The following is a 21,673-nucleotide window of genomic DNA, read 5'->3' on the forward strand; positions in this document are numbered from 1 at the left end:
CTGATCAAAGGTTTAAGACCACAGCCTTCAAAAGCCAAAGTCAGTGCAAAAATTATGGATTCAATGTCATTTTCTGTCAGGTATTCACACTGTCATGACCTCCTGATGGCAAAGGCAAAAAAGCTTTATGTCTTTGAACATGGTTGGATTGTTGAGCTGCATAAGCAAGGCCTCTCACAACGTGCCATCGCTGCTGAGGTTGGACGCAGTAAGACAGTCATTTTGAATTTCTTAGAGGATCCTGAGGGTTATGGAACAAAAATGTCAAGTGGTAGACCCAAAAAAAATGTCACTGATTTTTGACTCACCACTGCTGCTATTTCAGCTCCAGTGTTGTGGTTGATGCAGGAGAGCACAAGAGAAGACAAGAAAAAGAAGATGGTGCTGGCAGCCGTGTTTACCAGGTCCTACAAAAAGACATAAAAACATACAAGATAGCATTAGACAACAAATGTTTGTCAGGATTGTCTGTTTAGAACTAACTGCCAAGTACCCAGTGAATAAAGTGATGCCTCCTATATCTTTGTTGAATTTGTCCTGTACATTTGTAGTGGTGTTTCCAGCAAAAAATCTCACAAATCCCTTTTTATAGGAATCTTTGCCACAGGATTAAAGATGGACTGGGTCTGCAACAAGGGTGAACTGATAATCGGGCGACTGATTATTGAGGCAATATTTGTCATATAGCCGATTATCGGTATCTGCATTTAATTTTACAGTTAATCAATAAAGCGAATTAATCCAATGGTGCACTACTTTGGCTCCACATCAAAGTGTGACTTGCGCTCAGGCTTTATTTTTACTTTCCACAGTCTCAACAAATGTCCTTTTATACAACAAAATCTGACTGACTAAATGTCACATGGGTACTAGTCAATCAACACTTAAGCCTGAGTACCGCTGACAAATGACCATATGGTATCACTTCCTGTTTTCCTTCCTTTGCTGTGTTGCTATGTGCTATTTCTCATACTGATAGAGCCTGCATTAGGTGGGGTGTAGACATTTGAAGAGGTCAGAAATGTACAAGAGTGCTGATCTGTTACAGCAGTCCAAACATGTACAAATAAAATCTCAAAGCCATTAAAAGATTAAAAAAAAAAAACAATTTAATCTTGGATAAAAGGCCCAGATGATAAAAACTCGATTCAACAAAAAGAGATTATTTGTTGGTCAAATTTAGAATCACTGTCGACCCTTGCACCAATATTTGAAACTGTGGGTTTAAAATAAGAGGTGCAGACTGGAGTCCACTGGGACCAAAAACACTCAGTTCAGACAGGAATATTCAAGTACACCGCTGAAACGAGTCAGTCTGTCCACATGGTCTGTCTCAGCCTTTTCCTCCATCTGTGTGTCAGAGACGCTGTCAGAAGGCTGCACCTGAGTTTCTGTTAGCCAGCATTTGCCAGTCATTGGCCGGTTTCAAGAGCGGATGTCCAGCAGTTAAAAATGTAGCCGGTCAAAATATCAGGCAGAAAACATGCCAATGCCAGATAAGTAAATACTGAATACTTGCATATAATATTTAGTGTGACCTAGAAGATGTGTTGCGAGAAACATTTAATATAACCTCAAAGTAGCTGAATCTTACTACACCTACTGTCCTGCAGTGCTGGGGTTGTTTATCTCCTCAGACAGCAGCACATGGCTAATTATGTTGCGTATTTATGCAAGATGACGCGAATGACGTCAAACCAAGCCCACCTCTGCGTGTGCTCAGCACAACTGGAAACTATGCAGGAAAAGTTTGTCCAGAACACTCTTGGAAAGCAGAATTTTAATCTAAGTGAGGCTTTCCTGGTTAACCAAAGGATTAACATCATCAGCAGTATGGAAGGATTTTGAGTTAGTTATCGCTGTAAGTAATGAAGAGGCTAAAACAAAGGGAACTATTTAGCTGAGAGGCTGAAACACAGATGCAGCAGCAGAGGGAGAAAGGCCTAGGCCTACGCCAAGCAGAGTTGTAATGGACTTCGATAAATCTACCAATGACCAATCCTCAGATAAAGTTGGATTTTAGTCAACACAGGATCACATCGTGCAGAACAGCATGGACCACTTGGAGCTGATAGTGAGGGCTCTATCTCTCTTCCCCTTAGCTGGTTGTTATTGCTCAGGGTGTCCTGGCTAACTAGTAGGGGTGTAAAGGTATGCCTATTTGTACCGTACTGACTCGGTACGGACCTCTGGATACGGTACAGACATGTACCGAATGAATACATGTGGAATGAAGCTCATACACAGACAGAAAACCAGAGCGCAACTCACTGTCACAATGTCCTGGCAACCACACAACCAGAATTCAACAGCCTGAATATGCCCAGATAAAAGTGACTGTTTAGGAACACTTTGTTGCCCAGTAAAAATACAACAGTGGACAAAGACAACAACAATCACGCTAGATGTACTCAGCAGCACGTCGTCCAGTGGACCAATAAAAGCGTTTAAAAACGTTCCACTCAAACTAGAACGTCACTGTAAAGAGGAGGATCAACAAAAAGTCTCACCAGCCAGTTTTGAATTTCCTATTCTTTAAGATAGTTTTAATTATAACACTGGTGCTCTGGTTCTGTGATTCAAACTAATTTTACCTTCAAATGTAAGCCTCAGAGGGGGGGAGAGAGAGGACTCCATCATGTCTGCAGCTGTGTAATAGGTAAAGTTAGGTAAAGTCAGATTTCACATGGCTCTAACCTCTTTATCCGCCCACTGTAACCTCTGCTAAAGCTGGAAATCCAACCATCCTGGTTTATTTGGACTAGTCCCAAAAAGACAAAAGCTCCACAGCAGATAGTTCTTATCCAAGATTGCTTTTGCTAGTTAGTAGGGGTGTAACAGTACAGAAAAATTTCGGTTCGGCACGTACCTCGGTTTTGAAGTAACAGTTTGGTACATTTTTGGTATGGTAGTTGAAGTGAATAAATAGTTTATTTTTAAATTTTTTAAATTAAATTGTATTAAAATAAATAGGCTGAATAAATTACATTTAAATCATAAATAATGTGGCGACCTCCTTCCAAAAGTTCTTTCGTGATTAAAAATATTAATAAATAAATGTATTTTTTATTTACTAGGTTTTTTTTATTGATATACATACCCATTCATTAAACGCTAAAATTTCCCAGCCAACTTGAACACAGGATGGTATTTGGCTGTTGTAAGCTGCTAAGTTATAGTAGCGGCCAATGTGCTAACAGACTAACAGTGCTAATGCGAAGCTAACTGTTTTTGTTTATGAGTTTAATGTAGGCATATATTGTGTAACTGACTGTGTAAGGAAAAGCTCGCAGCTTTCAACTTGATACTTTAAACCACTTACACAAAGAAAAATAAGAGAAAGTCTTTGTGAAGTAATTTCCGGGGTCTAATCATGTGTACCTGTCTGTAATAACAGGGTAATAATTACTCAGGTTTACTGTCAGCTTGGTTTCTACTGTCTCAGTTTTGGGTCAGGTTTGGAAATAAAAATGTGTCCTCAGTCCCATTTAGCTCAGACTTGAATGTATCAATGTATCAAAGGATTTTAGATTTATGCATTTTGCTGCTGTTAATGCAGCAAAACAATGTGAAGCAGATGTCCGGTAGTTGTTCTAAATGGCTGGAATTCTTGAGGACTGCCGGTCATTTTGACTGGGGACAAAAAAGTCTAGTGGAAACTCTGGGCTTCACAGTGTAATATTTCAAATCCAGAAAAGACAGATTTCACATCAGTCAATGTCAGATGTAAATAAGTGTGGATGAAACTCAGCACCTCTTTATGTATTAGGTGTTCGACACTAGAGGCAAACATGTACAGGAGAAGAGACCGAAGGACAGATGGTTCATTTTCTATTTGATCTAAAATGGTGTTAATCTGTGGGATGGGTAAAATAATTAACATTAAGAGTGTAAGGGACTTTATGTATGTATTTTCATTTAATTTACAAGACACTTCAGGCAGTTGTGTGATGGCACAATTGCTACAAACAAACTAATACCTCTGACTTATTTGAGCTTCAATTTACACAACATAAGCCCCTTTAAGTCTTAGCACCAAGACTGATAGCACAACAAGGACTGACATCCTGGAAGCTGCTGTACCATGTTAAACAAACAAAGATGTGCTTGCACTCATTTAAAAAGCCAGGTTGCATCCTGGAGCTTCACTGGAAGTTAAAAAACCACAGGAGGGCACAAAAACAGACAGGACACCCTTAAAAGCCTCATATTACACACAAACACCCTCATAACTCACAGCACCCCCCTCCTTTTTACACATGACATGGAGAAAGAGATACTCCTCTTTGATGTTTCACCCTCCTGTTTGCAACTGTCAGTGAAGGGTTAATAATGAAGGGCTCTGAGCCTGACCGGAGCATGGCCCTCGTGATCAGATGCGTGATTGTGATCATGGCTAACACGGTCTCTCATATGACACATGATGCTTATACAAAGGCTATGCTACAGACACTGAAACACAAACATCAGACAGTATACAGCCCAGTCAGGGCATAAAAGTGTGACAACTTTCCACTCATCTGTGGTTTAATCAGTAACTACCTGACTGATATGGAGCCATAACACCTCATGCAAACATGTATAGTTAATGTGCACCTGTGTTATAAACCCAGCCTTCAGTTTAAATCACAACTCCACCCATAAGCCACAAACACTTCCACACACTTGACAGGACAAACTACAAAGATTGCACAGAGATGCCTGTCTAACTTGCCAATCTGGTTAAACAGGAAGCACTGCATATGCATGTTTCAGCGTCCTGCTCTCCTGTGCAGAAAAGCTTTAATTCAGAGCTCTCATTCTGTCAACATTGTCTCTTCAGTCCCCCAGGTCAACTCTTTCCCACATTCCACACTTCAACCAGGCCGGTACTCTCTGAAACCTTAAATAACCAAGTGCAGGCCAGACCTAACCGCGGGCTCTATTATTTGGCTCTGATCATCGTTTTACAGCCTCCTCTCTATATGCTAAGGTCCCAAGCAACAAATGAAATCTAGTCTTCTTTAAAATCTATAAATTAGTTGAGTTTTATGTCTTGTTCTTAATCTTGCACTGTCACTTCTTTTCAATATCACTCTCAAAGGAGAAATTGCAGGATTTAAGAGCATTGTGAGATTGCAGAATGCCATCCAAGCCCAAATCTTAATCTTGGCCTCTTGTCCTTTATCTTTATTAAAAATTTCAGGACAGGTTTTACACATCAATGCTGGTGCTATTACTGACATTTGCACCAAACTGATTAAAATCTGCATTTTATGGCTTTTAATTAGCCCAAACAGACATCTGCTTTGAACTATCTTTTCTGAAAAGGTGTGGCTTATGTGACATAGAAAGGTAGAACATTACCTCCTCTGACTGACTTTACCATTCAGAGACCACTCCATCCTCTCCTGCACCTGCACTACTCAGCTCCAAGAGCTCCGGCTTTAGTAACGCCGGTGCTGGAGCCAACGGCCCAAACAGGTAGTGCTCAGGACCGCCAGGGCCCGCCACCACTCCATAGCCTGCTTCAGGGGACTCTGAAGGGGATAAAAATCCTCCACCTCAAAGGATCGCTCTGAGGCAGCAGTGTTGCAGGACTCTGTGTCACTTTCTGGCAAGAGGACGTCAGTGTCACTCCCACCTCATCTGGAATCCTTGTCCTTTTCCCCTCCCCCCTCTCAGTATCAAACTACCCATTTTCTGTGCATTTTTCAAAATTCTGAAGAGAGAGGAGTTAGCTTTGAGTTGGGGGTTCACTTGCACTTTAATTTCAAAGTGAAAACAGATTTCTACAAAATGTCAAACAAAATATGTAATGTAAAATGAGTGACTGCATTTATTTTTACCCCCTTAAAGTCAGTATGTAGTAGATTCACCTTTTGCTGCAATCACAGCACTGAGTCTGTGTGGATATCTTCTTGAAACCTCTTGAAACTCCAAATCTTTTTTCAAATTGCTCACGCTCTGTCAGGTTGCACGGGGACAGGGCATGAACACATTCCAGGTCCAGCCACAAATTCTCTGTTAGACTGAGGTCTGGGCTTTGCCACTCCAGAACATTCACCTTGTTGTCTTTTAACTATTTCTGCATTGCTTTGGCTGTATGCTTTGGATCAGTGTCTTGCTGGAAAGTAAATATTTTCCCAAGCTGTAGATCTATTGCAGACTGAACAAAATTGTCCTCAATTATTTTCCTATATTTTGCAGCATTTATTTTTCCCCTCTACATTTAAAAGCCTTCCAGGGCTGGCTGCAGAGAAGCATCCCCACAGCGTGATACTGCCACCACCGTGCTTCACAGTGGGGATGGTGTGTTTGTGGTGATGTGCAGTGTTTGGTATCTGCCAAGCATAACGTCTTGTCTGATAGCCAAAAAAAACCACCATTTTGGTCTCATCAGACCAAAGAACTTTCTCCCACTTGGCCATGGAGTCTCCCACATGCCTTTTAGTGGACTCTAGTCAAGATTTTTTTTGTTTCAAAGATTTATTGTTGGGCCTTTTCGTGCCTTTATTAGATAGAGGAGGACAGTGGATGGACTCGGAAACAGGGAAGAGAGCGGGGAGAGACATGCGGGAAATGGCGCCATAGGCCGGACTTGAACCCGGGCCGCCCGCGTACATGGTGCGGGCCTTGGCCACTTGACTACCAGTGCGCTCCCTCTAGTTAAGGTTTAATCGGAGTTTTCTTCAATAGTGGATTCTCTGCCGCTCCCCCATAAAGATTTAACTGGTGAAGTACCTGGGTAACAGCTGTATGCAGAGTCTCTCCCATCTCTGAAGCTTGTAACTCCTTCAGAGTTGTCATAGATGTCTAGGTAGCCTCTTTCAGTAGTCTCCCTCTTGCACACTCATTTAGTTTGTGAGGACAGCCTGATCTAGGCAGATTTACACAACATTACTTCCATTTCTTGATAAAGGATTTAATTGACCTCAGGAGGATGTTCAGTGCCTTAGATTTTTGTGTATCCATCCCTGACTTAAATTTTCTAATATAAATATAAGTAGAATATTTTTTCTCTGAGTTGCTTAGAGTGTTCTTTTGTCTTCATGGCAATACTTTTTTATTAGCTCTGAACTTGAAGCACACAAAAGCTTCACTACATGCATAATGATCCCAAAGGTATATGTTAATGTAATCGTCCCACTATCTCACTTGTAGTGAGTTTCTTGAATATTTTCTGCTGTTAAAACCCTACCTTACCCTGACTTCATTGGGCACTTCGCAATGAGGATAGAAGGAAATTCAGGCTGTTTGCATTCACAAATGCAGCTCAAGTTTTTGTGTTAAAATTCAACTAGTCAGGGGCACGCCAGTAGTTGAGTGGTTAAGGCGCGCACCATGTACGCAGGCGACCCAGGTTTGAATCCGGCCCGTGGCACTATTTCCTGCATGTCCCCCCCCCGCTCTCTTCCCTGTTTCTGACTCTATCCACTGTCCTCTCTCAGATAAAGGCACAAAAAAAGCCCAAAAATAAATCTTTAAAAAAAAAAAAGAAGAAATTCAACTAGTCACTCACTGAATAAATAAAGAACTCAATCCTCCCCAGAAAAAAAGAAAAAAACTTGCAAATGAGGTTACATTCAGGACCACATACGTTTTGGCAGTTTATTTTAGGTTTAGGTTTGGCCATAAAAGGGGCTGGTTTTAAAGAGGGTATAGTATATACAGCCACAATATTCCTTTTTTCTATATAGACCTACATTACTTTTATGCCATTAAGATAGCAGCTTGAAAGCCTCACTGGACTGCAGCTATGGAAACCTTAGAATATAAGGCTGAACTCTAATTATAAAATCAATTCCCCTGACATCAGCAGTGAGTCACAGAGAACCAGAAGCTTCATACAGTGGTAAATGTCTCTTTGGCATTCACATCCATGCACCATTTTTCCAGGAAGACAAATAAAGATAGCAGGAAAGCATTTAATGTCTTTTGTCTGCTTGGGTGGTACACTTCAGCTGTCCAAACCCGGGATGCTTTTATTGGATTCTCCTTTCAGGTAAAGTAAATAAAACAAGAGCAAAGTGGTCTCTGGTCTGAAGTGATGATAGATTAATGTCTTCAGCTAGTAATAACCACAAACCTCAGCTGTGGGTGCAGATTCAGCACAGAGATGTAGATCATTGAAGAGAGAATAACACGAGGTCAAACTGGGAAACAAGGATGTATTAACACACTGGACTTTTACACAACATGCATGACTTTAAGCAAGTGGAGTGAAATCAATCAGGAATCTTAATCCTTTGCTTTTATACTTGTATTGACTGTAAGTTCAATTAAAGCAGGTTCTGAAAGGATGCTTTGATGCTTAAAATGAATTGAATTGAATGAATAAATCAGGGTCAAATATAATTCATCATTCTAGACTTGTATTCACCCCTTATAATTTCTTCTAATTCAGCAGAAAACGTAGGATGAGGGATTTTGGTCCATACAGAAAAAACAGGAGATGCAACTAGCCAAAGCAGTATGACTGTTAGTGACATAAATTTGTCAGAAATATAAAGAAAAAGATATTTTGCATGGATTTATCATGATACTGGCATTTTGTTTTACCTCAGTGTAAAATCAAACAGTATTAACACCAGTTTTAAAACCACAGCAACCAAAATGAAAGTCCTAGGCACCCAATATAGGGAATTTCTAGGGGTGTAACAATGTAATAATGAGTTCAAGAAAAAATATAAAATAGGAAAACAGGCCAAAAGACCCGATCACAATTATGAAAGGTTGCAGTTAAAGTAAATACTGGTGGTTTAGATTGATAAGAGTACAGGAAATAAAATAAAAACGCTTCTAACTGAAAATGTTTGCTGTTTTAAAACCAACAAGTTTTAATATCCGTAGTTATGTTTACAGTTCAAAGGTAATTGGGGCCCTTAATTTTAAGTTACTAAAAAAACAACATCTGCAACATTGAAAAAATAGTCTCAGACAGTTAAATGTAGTTTTTTTGTTAGAAGAGATTTCTTTCTGATATCTGTCATAGCTCTATTATTGAATTGTATCGGAATCGCATCATGGCAGATTTTGTACATCGGAAAATATTATATTGTTTTCCAAAATAGCGTATCATTTTGTATCGTGATGAAACAGGTGATTTGCACCGCTGGTATTTTTTTGTTTTAATTACCAAAAATTGCATGTAAACACTAAACTAAATTGCATAAATACCCTGCAAACATTTGCCTGTATCTGACAGGACAGCTGTAGAAAGGCAGGAAATGTGAGGAGAGAGAGTGGTAAACATGCGCCAAGACCGGGAATCTGGCGCCCAGAGATGGACTTCATTTTCAGTGTCAAATATTTAAATGTCTGTTTGTGCAGTGGCAGAGATATATGGTCACCTGAAAATGCACTATCAATGGTAGCAAAAATTATATAACTTCACTTTTACTGTTTTTTATTGGAGTTAATATGGTGCCATGTACAAATGAAAACATGTTTTCATATCAACTTTAGCCAGTAGAAATATTGTGTGACTTTAAAGATTCTGACATTTGCTTTGCGTGACTTGCCTAGCATTTAAGTCTGAGATGGGTCCATTCAGTATCCACCAGTGGTCTTCTGTGTGAAGCGCCTGGTGCATTCATGCATTAACTGGGATGAGATCCTGTCTGTGCCAAGAACACCCACAATCAGAATGTATTTGGCATCCTGGCATGGTACCCAAACTGTTGTTCTCTATTTAATAGGAGAATAACCCCACAAATATCCCCATTTTCTCTCTCCCCCTCCCCTTTAGGCAGCCATGTCCTCAGGATCACCTCATTCCTGTTCCAGAGCCCCCTCTGCAGTGATTTAGTGGTCTAAATGAGGAAGACAATACACTGAATGCTCAGCATTTATCTCTAGTCGACTGTGCAATACATGCTTATTCATGCAAGCTGAAACCTAAAGTTCAGCTCAAAAGCTAAAAGTCAGAAAAAGGGCTTCAAACAAGGTCACAAAATTGCATTTATTCCAGTACTGAAGAGGGGAAGTGGGAGTCAGGGCCTGTGTTTCCCCCTCTGCACTGCCAAAATCATCATAGAGGGTGAATTGGAGGAGATGGGATCAAATAGCACATAATTGTACGATCAAAACCCTCTTTCTGAGACTCTCAACCACATTATTAAACAGCTTGCTCCACAGAGGAGGACTGGCTGCTTCAGTAGGAGAGTTTAAACACAAAGAGAGGCAACAGAAGGGTTAAAAGTTTGTTAAAACTCTGAAACGCTTACTCATGGTGGAATTCCCAGGGGCTCAATGTGACTACAGCTCTGAACTTGATGGACATGTAGAGCATGGGGGACAGTCTTTAAATGTGGCGCTGTACTGAGAATCACAGGCCGTGATTTTAGCTGGTTAAGTCAGAATGAAGAGGCTGTGAAAATCAGTGAAGCAGAGCTTACTGTAAGTCTTTTACTAGCCAAAAGTTACCAACGAAGAAGTTTTCAAATGCACACAGAATTTGATATCCTCAGAATGTATATGATTTTTTGCAGCAAAATATGAAACACTCAGTATGTTTGGCTCTAACAGCATGTTTCCAACAATACAAATGAGCCAAACCTCAGCCCACCATAGAAGGAATTCTTTGCAGAAAAAACCTCCTCTGTGAGTCTAATGGCAACCCACAGGCAAACTTACTTTGACACATGCCTACACACATACCAGCACTACATTTTAGTTATGTATTTCCACTCTTTTTATCACCTGAACGAAAGAACAATTAATGATAAAAGACATGAGATGACCAGCAAGCCTCAGGACAACAGGAAAACAAAAAAAAGTCGACAAAAAGATCAAAGATTTCAGATTAAATGAGCTGACTCTCCTATCACTGTTAATCTGTTGCCCAAAAGTAGAAGCTGCAGGCACACCCTGGCTTAATGTTTGAGATGGAATATTGAGACCAGGATACCATAAAGAAATCTGATAGCTATGGTTGGGTTTGGACCTCCAGCTTCACATGCACCATTTTACTACGATATGTACAGTACGGTGTGTGGCCTCTAGAAATACAGTTTGCGGTGACTTTTTTCCACTCTCCTCTCTGTAAAAGATACATAGCTGAAGCTCTGAGCACACCAACATGTGTGCATGTGTAAGCAAACAGCATCTGCAGGAGAACACCCACCAGCTTATTTGCTTACAGCTGACAGTGCACTTCCTGGTGGTAACAGTGAAACAGCATGCTCTCTCAAAAAGCTCCAGACTCAGTCAAGTCAAATACAAAGCTATTTCCTCCAAGTACAGAGGTTCAAGTGGATCCATTCATGACAGACATAACCTGCTGGCACCAAATTATTTAGTTTTTCAAGTTCAAACTTGAGAATCACAATGACAATCATACAGTCATGGACAAAAATGTTGGCACCCCTGGAATTTTTCCAGAAAATACATCATTTCTCCCAGAAATTGTTGCAATTAACAAATGTTTTGGTATACATGTGTTTATTGCCTTTATGTGCATTGGAACAACACAAAAAATCCAAAGGAAAAAGACAACATTGACATAATTTTACACAAAACTCAAAAAATGGGCCGGACAAAATTGTTGGCATCCTCAACTTGATATTTGGTTGCACACCCTTGGGAAATAATAACTGAAACCAATGGCTTCCTATAACCATCAACAAGCTTCTTACACCCCTCAACTGGAATTTTGGACCACTCTTCTTTTGCAAACTGCTCCAGATCTCTCAGATTTGAAGGGTGCCTTCTTGCAACAGCAGTTTTGAGATTTCTCCATAGGTGTTCAATGGGATTTAGATCCGGACTCATTGCTGGCCACTTCAGAACTCTCCAGCTTTGTCTCCAACCATTTCTTAGTGCTTTTTGAAGTATGTCTGGGGTCATTGTCCTGCTGGAACACCCATGACCTCTGACGCAGACCCAGCTTTCTGACACTAGGCCCTACATTCCGGCCCAAAATTTTTTGATAGTCTCCAGATTTCATGATTCCTTGCACACAGTCAAGGCACCCAGTGCCAGAGGCAGCAAAATAACCCCAAAACATCCTTGAACCTCCACCATTTTTGACTGTAGGTACTGTGCTCTTTTCTTTGTAGGCCTCATTCCGTTTTCTGTAAACAGTGGAATGACGTGCTTTTCCAAAAAGCTCTATCTTAGTCTCATCTGTCCACAAAATTTTCTCCCAGAAGGATTGAGGCTTACTCAGGTACATTTTTGCTAACTCCAGTCTGGCTTTTTTATGTCTCTTTGTCAGCAGTGGGGTTCTCCTCGGTCTCCTGCCATAGTGCTTCATCTGATTCAGATTACGACGTATGGGTCGAGCTGACACTTTTGCACCCTGAGTCTGTAGGACAGCCTGAATTTGTGTGGAAGTTGACTGAGGATGTTTATCCACCATTCCAACTATCCTGCGTTGCATTCATTTGTCAATTTTTCTCTTCCATCCACATCCAGGGAGATTAGCCACAGTTCCATGGGTTATAAACTTCTTGATTATATTACGCACAGTGGACAAAGGAATTTCTAGATCTCTGGAGATGGTCTTGAAACCTTGAGATTGTTCATATTTTTCCACAATTTTGCTTCTCAAGTCCTCAGACAATTCTTGGCTCCTCTTTCTCTTCTCCATGCTTGGTGTGACACACACAGGCACACAACACAAAGGTTGAGTCAACTTTTATACATTCTAACTGGCTTCAGGTGTGATTTTTATATCGCCAGCACCTGTTACTGCCACAGGTGAGCTTAAATGAGCATCACATGCTGGAAATAAAATGATTTAACCACAGTTTTATAAGGGTGCCAACAATGTTGTCCAGCCCATTTTTTGAGTTTTGTGTAAAATTATGTCAATTTTGGCTTTTTTCTTTAAATTTTTTCTATTGCTCTAATGCACATAAAGGCAATAAACATGTGTATGCCAAAAAACATTTGTAACTGCAACAATTTCTGGGAGAAATGGTGTATTTTCTGGAAAAATTCCAGGGGTGCCAACATTTTTGTCCATGACTGTAATTGAAATTAAACTGTTTTTACTGGAACGGTGACAATAGGAGAAACGTACAGCAAAAGCATTAGCAACAGCCCCTGTGAAGCAGGGGACCCTATATTTAGGGATGCACCGATGCATCTGTTTAACATCATTATCAGCAGTTATCAGCCCTGTTTACGAACACCTGCCATCAGCCAAATGATGTGGCATGAACAGATATCAGCTGCCAGTGTTTCATCTGTCAAGCCCAATCAATTTTATGCATCTGGCATCTGGTATCTAGCTACTAAATCACATAAGATTTTTACAGGACAGGTCAAAAGGTCATTTTAAAGTCTTACTACCTCGTGTGTTATCATAATCTCTGATAAACTTTTTGTGTCAGCATGGAAGAAACTTTTCAATCTTTCAGATTTAGCAGATGGATATCCCAGTCTACTCAAATTCAGATTAATTATCAATCAATTTGCATATCCATGTTTGCTTACATGTATGTGCTGAACAGGTAAAAGTGAAGTAACAAACATTTTAGTATATTAAACAACATTGATCTTCTGCAATTAAATCATAACAGATTAAAGGTCAAAGGTCATGCAGCTGATAGGGATGTGTGCTAGAAGTCGACTTGACGCACCAGATCAACTGTTGAATATTTTTGACATTTATCTGGGAAAGCTCCCACAGGAAGCATTTGGGAAGGGCAGGACTTTTAAAAAAAAAATCTCAGAAGGGGATTTGAAGAATGTTCTGTCTGTCACATTCAAGACCAGCCAACCAGAGCGACAAGACAAAATGACAATCTGCGTATGCACTACTCTTGAGCTGACAGATTACTGCTGCCATAGATTGTTAATGGCAGGCTACTTGGTGGATAAAATTGATGACAAGACTGGTCAGGAGACGTTCAGAAACTTCTTCTCTGCCAAGACGAGTTTTTGGTGTCTAGTACTGATTAAACCGCCAGTTTCTTACTGCTACATCAGACACAAAGACAGCAAATTTATAATAAACAGGTGTGACTTTGCTCTGCATGTAAGCATTCTAACATTTATATACCTACAAAACCAAGAATGCTGTACAGTTAATGGTAAAGAAAGTCATTTTTTTGTGGGTTTTTTTGGTAGCAAACAGTATATGAGCTTAAGTCCTTCTGAACTAATAAATGCCTTTTCTGGATTTCTGCTAACAAGACTGTTAATATATAGTAAAACACAGTATTATCTAAATGTCAGACAAGGTAATAATGTGTCAGGTTCCTTGTCAAAATATAAAAGAACAAACAAAAAATGATTTAACTGTCGTCAACATGTAACTCAACACTTCCAGCCAGCTGAGACAAAAGTTTGAATCACTTTCATGAAAACAGAGCTCAGTGGAAATTTAAGCAGGAAGACTGTTTCTCACTCATGCATTCATCACCACTCCATCATATCTCTCCCTTCTTCCATTTTCTCCATTCTCTCTTCCCGCTCCAGTGATCCGCTGATTATCACCATTTACGCTCTTCAATACTATGCTAATCAGCTTCTGCCACAACCTCGCACCCATCATATGTTAAATCTGTTTTCCTGTCTTTCACAATCAGACTGTTGTCTCAGTGTAGATGCTGCAACCCTCCTCCCCCAAAGCCACCTCCATTCAGTTCATCAGCATCTAGTCTAGGTCTTCTGCTCATCCCATCCTGCATATCTCCTCCTCCAAGCCACCTTATTAGTGTCCTGGTCCAGCCTCTTAGAATTCTTCCCCTTATCTGATCCTGCATCCCTCATCAACACCACCACCAGTGTCTAAACTCCATAGAGGGGTTTCCTATTCCTGCCGTCGGCCTCACTACCTCTTCAAGTAGATGAAGTCATCACGATGGAGTCTAGCTGCCAAAAGCACTGCACATTTCTCTTCCACCAAAATTTGTCAAATAAATGTCCTTTTAACCTCCAGTGTTTAAGCCTACAATCATCTGTTAGCTGATGGCATCACGTGCCACATATGAAAAATATGAAAACTAATGAAGAAAACAGAAGACATAATCAGGTATTTTGGCTTGCTGCATGTTCCTGTACCTACCGTGAGGTTCCAGTTGACGTGCGGCACCTTGGTGTGCAGGTTGAGGGTGAAGATGATGAGGAGGACTCCTGTCACCACAAAGGCACTGCAGCTTACAAACTCAAAGAAGTAGACCCCCCCACAGGGAGAGCACATCATGATGGTCTCTATGCAGATGAATCCAATGAGTGAGAGGACCTGAGGAGAGATTATCAAGGAGATGAAGACATAAGGACACATCCAATCAGTCCAACATTTAAAAAATAGCCCTGTAAACATTCACATTTGATTTGTATGACTGATATCTAGGTAAATACTACAGCAGCCAACAGCTGGATTTAGTCTACAAAAATAGCTCAAATTTCAGTGAATAAAACAATTCTAAGTGTTTATGAATACCACTGCTCCTAGATATTAGTCCTATTAAGGTCCAGGCATGTCTGTAACTTTGTGTTTGTTAGTACTAAAATCCTGGTCTTTCCAGATGATGAAGTGATTGTCCTATGAATACACCCGAGGCCATGAGACCATCTCAAGAGCCCCGCTCCTGGCAGCCCATGAGGATGCTTCACTCCGGCCAACATCCATCAACAAACCACAGTATGGGAAGAATCCTGCTATTTAGGTGTTCTCCTGCCATGCAGACCCCAACAAAACCGCAAACCGATTACTAACTAGCTCAGAGCGCCCCGAGACCCAGAGACATAACAGAAGCAAGGGAATGCCACAGTGACACATTTGGACCTTTAGCAGCCAGATTCAAACCAGTTTAGGCCAGATCTGCATGGTCTACCAGGCTGGACAGTTTACATTAAGTGTTGATACACAAATTTATATAATGATGGGTTTGAGCTGAGAAATGATTGGATCTCTAGCTGTAAAAAAAGGAAAAAAAGGCATTTTCCTGAATGGCAGAACAATTTAAGGCCACATTTGCAAAGCTTTCACTCTTATCCAGCACATAATGCACTCCAACCAGGGCCAGTGGTTGTGTTATATGTGTCACTCTCTCCATAAAGCCATTGTGAGGAAATGCAGTTTGCTTTTGTTGGCCCCTGTAGAAAAAGCAGTACCTTTTATGACTTTACTGATAGTTTCCTATAATGTGTTAGTTGTATATTTTTTTTACAAAAAAATCTCCTGCTTTCTTTTATGAAGCACTCATAGACAATCTTTGCTTGATAAATGTAAATCAAGACTGTTTCTGCAGCATGCTGTTAATCAGGTCATCAGACATCTACCCTGCAGCAACAGTGTCACACATTGCAAATAACTATAATGAGTTCAGTTGCTAATGGTCTGGTTTGATCCAGAGGCCATGTAGAGAGGCATCGTTGTAATCTTAGTATGAACCAGTAAAATAGAATCCTCACAGAAGCTTTGAAGTTGATTTGATGCATGGCATAACAAAGAATCATGCATCAACTAAGGAGAGTTTAGCATTTACAGATTAAAGTTAACACATGTGATGTGGAGGCTTTTGGGCTCTAAATCCTTTGTTTAAGTTTCTTTGAAGTGCCTCTTTGGAATGCAGAGTAGTTATAAGCAGATATCTGTAAATGATTGTAGACTGTGTAGGTTGGGGGCAACATTTTTATTGTTTGAGTTGTTCTGGTTTCCATTGTGTTCAAATATTGTTTCAGCCTGCTTTGGTTGTGAGTAAGAAAAAGTTCATGTGAAGAGCAAAAATATTCTACAATCATCTGACAGCTATTTAAGGCTTTATTCATCCTTTAAACAGGCATCTGCATAGAAGCGCAGCTAACAAATCTGCTGTTGATGTCCCTCCACTATGTTGCTCCCAGAGGCTGTTTCATTATAAATTTAGACTCACTGGTTCTGAGATTGCATGCAGAGTAAAATCTGAAGTGTCATGGATACAACTGATAAGGACTGCTCAATTATGGCAAAATCATAATCATAATCATGACTATTTTGATGGATATTGTGATAGCAATATTAAACACAATTACGTATTGATTTTTTGACATTTGCATCACATGCATTTATCAAATGTTATCCTTCTTAACATGGTTAAAAACACGCAATAAATGAAAGGGTAACACTTTTAAAGGGGTATGCATAAGACTGACCTGTCATTCACATGAAGGAGCCTTTATGAATGGTAATGAATGTTGTCACTTAGTGTCATCCGGTCAATTATGTCACCTTTAATGCAATAAACTATGAGCATACCCACTTCTACACACACCACTGAACATCCCAAATCAAAAGTGGAGGTTTTCAGTGTGTCTTGAACTCTGACTGGTTTCCCTGCTGCTTTTTTTCCTTTCCTGGAAAGCCACATAAATAAAAACTGGATCTGATTCCACTCTCCCCTATTGTTTCCAGTCTTTACGTCTTTACGGCGTAGGGGTCCGCGTCAACACAGAGGGCTATGTGTAGCTACGTCGGCGACGCGACGCAGAAGCATAAATCAGGCTTTATGCTTGGCTAAGGCCGCAGGCTACAGCCTTACCTTACTGTTCAAAGAAGCAAACAATGTCAGCTTTGCATTATAGGTGACTTTTTTTCACTACTTTGGACACCCATTCTAGCTTTTGCCCACCATTAACCCATTTTACCACTTTTTGCATATTCTTGGCTCTGTAACCCATTGTTGCCACTTTTGAACTGCTTTTCGCAATTTTGGCCTTTCAGAGCCAATTTTAGCTGCTGTTTTCCCATTTTTGCTACTTCTAACCTATTTTTGCTTCTTTTAAACTCATTCTCACTACTTTAGATGCCCATTGTTGCATATTTTGCCTCTGTAACCTACTGTTGCCACTTTTAACCACTTTACCCATTTTTTTCTGCTCAGTCTACCTTCTTCATTCTTTTTCTTAGCCCATTTGTGCCACTGTTATCCCATTTTTGCTAATTTTAAGCCCTTTTTACAACTATGTTACTACTTTCACTACTTTCTCTTCCAATTTTACCACTTTGTGCCAATTTTCAGCTTGTTTTGCCTCTTTTAACAATTAATACATTTACTTCCCCTTAAAGTTATTTTATTTCCTTTACGCTCTGGCACCTGACATTTGTGCATATCAGCTTTGCCATGAAGGTTTTTATAAGTGTGCCAAACCACATTCTTAACAGCACCAAAAAAGGCTATCTTGTTTTCAGAAAAGGGGTTAAAAGTAAAAAAAAAATAAAAACAGGCTAAACTGAACTACAGCATAAATAAATAGATAAAACTTTTTTGTTGCTTTGATATGAGGGGTTATTATTCAGGTTATCAAGAAAACAAGCTTAATTTTACAACAGACCGTGATTTTGCTGGCCTCCATGTGCCCTAAGTTTGGCTGGGCCCCAGAAAGCTCTCCCTTTTATCCTCCCTTATGGATGGCCTTGGTTGGCTTACACACCACATGACTTTCAAGTGCAAAGACAGATCACAAAGAAGACCATGGCTGCTGCAACTTAAATTGGAAGATGATGACCAATAGGTTAGACAAAACCTGGACCCAGCTAAAGTCCTGGTGATGCTGATGATGAACATCAAGAAAATAAAGAGGGTCCCTGGCCACATTCATCTTCAAGTGTAAGAAAGACAGCAGCTTTATTATCTAGAGTAAGCTGTGTTTGAATAACATTGTCACACGTTCTCATTTCAAACAGGGGAAATAATCAGTTTAAGCTCAACAACTTCATAACAAGTTGTTATATGTTTGCAGAGAAAACTCTGAAAACTTTGATGGAGCAGTAAATATTCTTCTGTTGCAGGAGTCAGTCATGATTTCTATGAACAGCTGACTAAAATGCTGCTTCATTAGCTGTGCTGATTTGATACTGAGTTGTGAGCTAATGATCTTGTCACTGATGATACTGATTTTTCCAATCAACCTCATAAAGTCATTAGCAGAGCAGCATGTGGATTTCACAGGGAGAGCTTGCTGACATGTTTTGATGAAGTCCAAAGAGGAACTTTTTTTGAGTCATCTTGATTTTTACTTTGGATAAACAAGAAATGGGGATGTAATTTAATGATGATGTAAAGCAGGCAATGGTGCACTTGGATAAGCACCATTTACAATCAGGCTCACAGTAAATCTGTCTTAAGACCCAGAAATCATTGTTGAACCAGGGCTCCTCCCTCTTTAAAAATCCCCCTCCTCTGTGTCATCAGGGCAAAAAGGTCAGGGTAATTATACAGGGAGAAGCTTAGAGATGTGATCACATTATCTGAACAATTTTGTTTTGCAGAGAAAGGAAGGACATTAGAGAGAAGATCTCATGACTGATATAAGCATTAGGGAAACTAAACAGAGAACAAGGAAGAGCGAAAGAACATGATACAAGCCAAATGGTTGGGCAGTTCAAAAAATGCAAAGCAGGAAGTATCCAGGCTCATTATGCAAAATCAGTGCAAAACTCCATTTGATATACAACAAAGATAAGCTGGTGAGCATTTCTGAACGATTAAAACTTTGTACTAGCATAAGAAGACGCCAAACTGAATCTAAAGTGTGCAGTAAAAAGTTAAAGATTTGTGAAACCTAATTCATTTGAGAACCAGACGCCTGTTTGTATTTGGAATTCACAATGTTTTGGGTGTATGGATACCAAGCAAGTGCACTTTTACACTTTTGCACTTTTTTCCATACCATGCATTAACAATAAATCTTTAGTCATGGCCTGATATCTGAACTCACTTTCCCTACTCTTATGCAAACATAAAAATTACATACGGTAATTTCTGTGGCTTTCATACTGAGGCTCTCTATTCCTACATGCTGTGAGGTCTCTGGCTATTAGACAACAAGCTAATAGACTCGTGTGCCTCTTAAACAGCTTTTCTTCCTCAAGTTGTCATAGACATGCACTTGAAGTGCATGAAGATGTGGTATTTAAAAAATAAATCTTATGGGGCACTGTTAAAAGGAACTGCGTGATCAGACAAATTCACCATGTTGAACAGATATTTGTTCCTCATTGAAAAAAAAACTCACTCTAGATTTCTGCATCTTTAGAAAATTAAAAAAAAAAATTAAAGAAACACCAAGAATTAGCCTTATTTAGTCTGCACTGCACTCTGGTGTCATCTGGTGACAGTGGTCCATACTATTTCTATGCATTAGTCACCCATTGCATCTTTATATAACAAGCATGATCCCATCATTAGAGAAGAGAAAATCATGAAGATGTTACTCTCAATGTGAATCAAAGTGAATGTAGCCATAGAGGCAAAAAGACATGAGTGGAGCAGATATAATAGTGTCTGTATTAGTGCCTGCAGAGATAAAGAGAGAAAGATAGGGAGAGACAGCCTATCTGGGAGAGCAGTGAGTCCCGTAAGTTAAGTAATACACAGATTGTGTTTGCAGTCATCATTATTTCCTGTTTTTAAAGGCTGTTGAAGGTGCACGGGACTCCTTGGTTATTTTCATATATAAAGGAAAGTGTTTAGGTGTTCACTTATGGGATATGATGAGGATCAGACCTGAGTGAATAGGGATATTTAGAGCTGTACAGGTGTCAACAGCCAGGAATCACTGCTCACCGGTAGGCTCTCTCTCCTTTTCTCTCTCTCTTTCACAGCAAACAATATACAGACAGTATAAAATCAGCTCTGCTGGTTGTATCTTTGCCTCTATGACTACATTCACTTTGGTTTACAGTGGGAATAGCATTTCATGATTTTTCTCTTCACTAAACGTGCATGTTCATTAGATCAAGATGTGATGGGTGACTAAATGGCATGGGCCACGGACTGCTGTTGCCAGGTGACGTCACACTACCCAAAGTGCAATGTGGACTTAAACATGGCAGCCTCCTGGTGAGTTAATAATTTCCCATTTTCTCAAAATACAGATATTTAGTGAATGTTTTTGTTCGATATACATTTAAGAGACAAAAAGACATCTAATAAGATAAACATGTCTTATCATGTAGGGTTCCTTTGATGATTAAAATGACAACTCAATTTAAGATGACAAGGTATCAGTCATGACATGTCATTCACTGACAACTTGGTTCTAAGAGCTCCTTTTGTGAAAATGAGCCCGCTCTCATTTGAGACATGGCTTCCCTTTTTTCACATTTTTTGTCATTTTAAAGATGCAACATAGAAAAAAATTGTACTAATTTAATGGCTGTTTGGGCAGCAGAAGATTGGCTCTCATTACTGAGTTGAGCCACATGCTCTAGATCTCTAAAAAGAGCCTCAGTTCCCAGCTCTCTGATCAAGACTGGGCAGGTGTAAAAAAGCCATGCTTTTGTTTACTAATGGAAAATTGCAGACCACATCAGTTGACAGGGTGGTATTTTAATGCATGCCAATTTTTGCTTTGACATAACCAATCCCATACAGATGAAGGCATCCCAGACCACCTCCATATGTAGTCTCACCGTCAGATATCAACCGGTTTTCAATATGCATTAAGGTGCATTCACACAAAGCATTGGGGATTATCACTTCATGCCCAAAATGTGAATAAATCCTCGTCAATGCATTGTATAAACAAGGTGAAACCCATCCTCATCAGTGAAAGACCTGTCCTCCTCCTTTTCACTTGTTCAAAGCTCAAAATCTGATCCAGTTTATCCAGTTTTAAGTCACTTTTTACATCTCTTGTTCTGTGCTGACCACAGGTAAACTGTGCTCTTTTCTTTGTACCCTGTCTTTCCTGAGTTGCAACCCCCACTGAGAGACATGTTAGGAAGAGTTTCATGAAGAATCACAACATG

General features: G+C 39.9%; 1 protein-coding gene across 1 annotated transcript in view; it reads right to left on the reverse strand.

Annotated features, from left to right (window-relative positions):
* cmtm4 (CKLF-like MARVEL transmembrane domain containing 4) overlaps positions 1 to 21,673 on the reverse strand; it is a 30,453-nt gene that overhangs the window by 2,968 nt on the left and 5,812 nt on the right. Inside the window, exons 2-3 of the mRNA XM_041783509.1 lie at positions 15,002 to 15,178; positions 309 to 407 (exon numbers count right to left, since the gene is read on the reverse strand). Of these exons, the coding sequence (XP_041639443.1) occupies positions 309 to 407; positions 15,002 to 15,178 (276 nt within the window). The remainder of the gene's footprint in view (positions 1 to 308; positions 408 to 15,001; positions 15,179 to 21,673) is intronic.

Source organism: Cheilinus undulatus, linkage group 1 (assembly GCF_018320785.1).
Source record: "Cheilinus undulatus linkage group 1, ASM1832078v1, whole genome shotgun sequence".
NCBI lineage: Eukaryota > Metazoa > Chordata > Actinopteri > Labriformes > Labridae > Cheilinus > Cheilinus undulatus.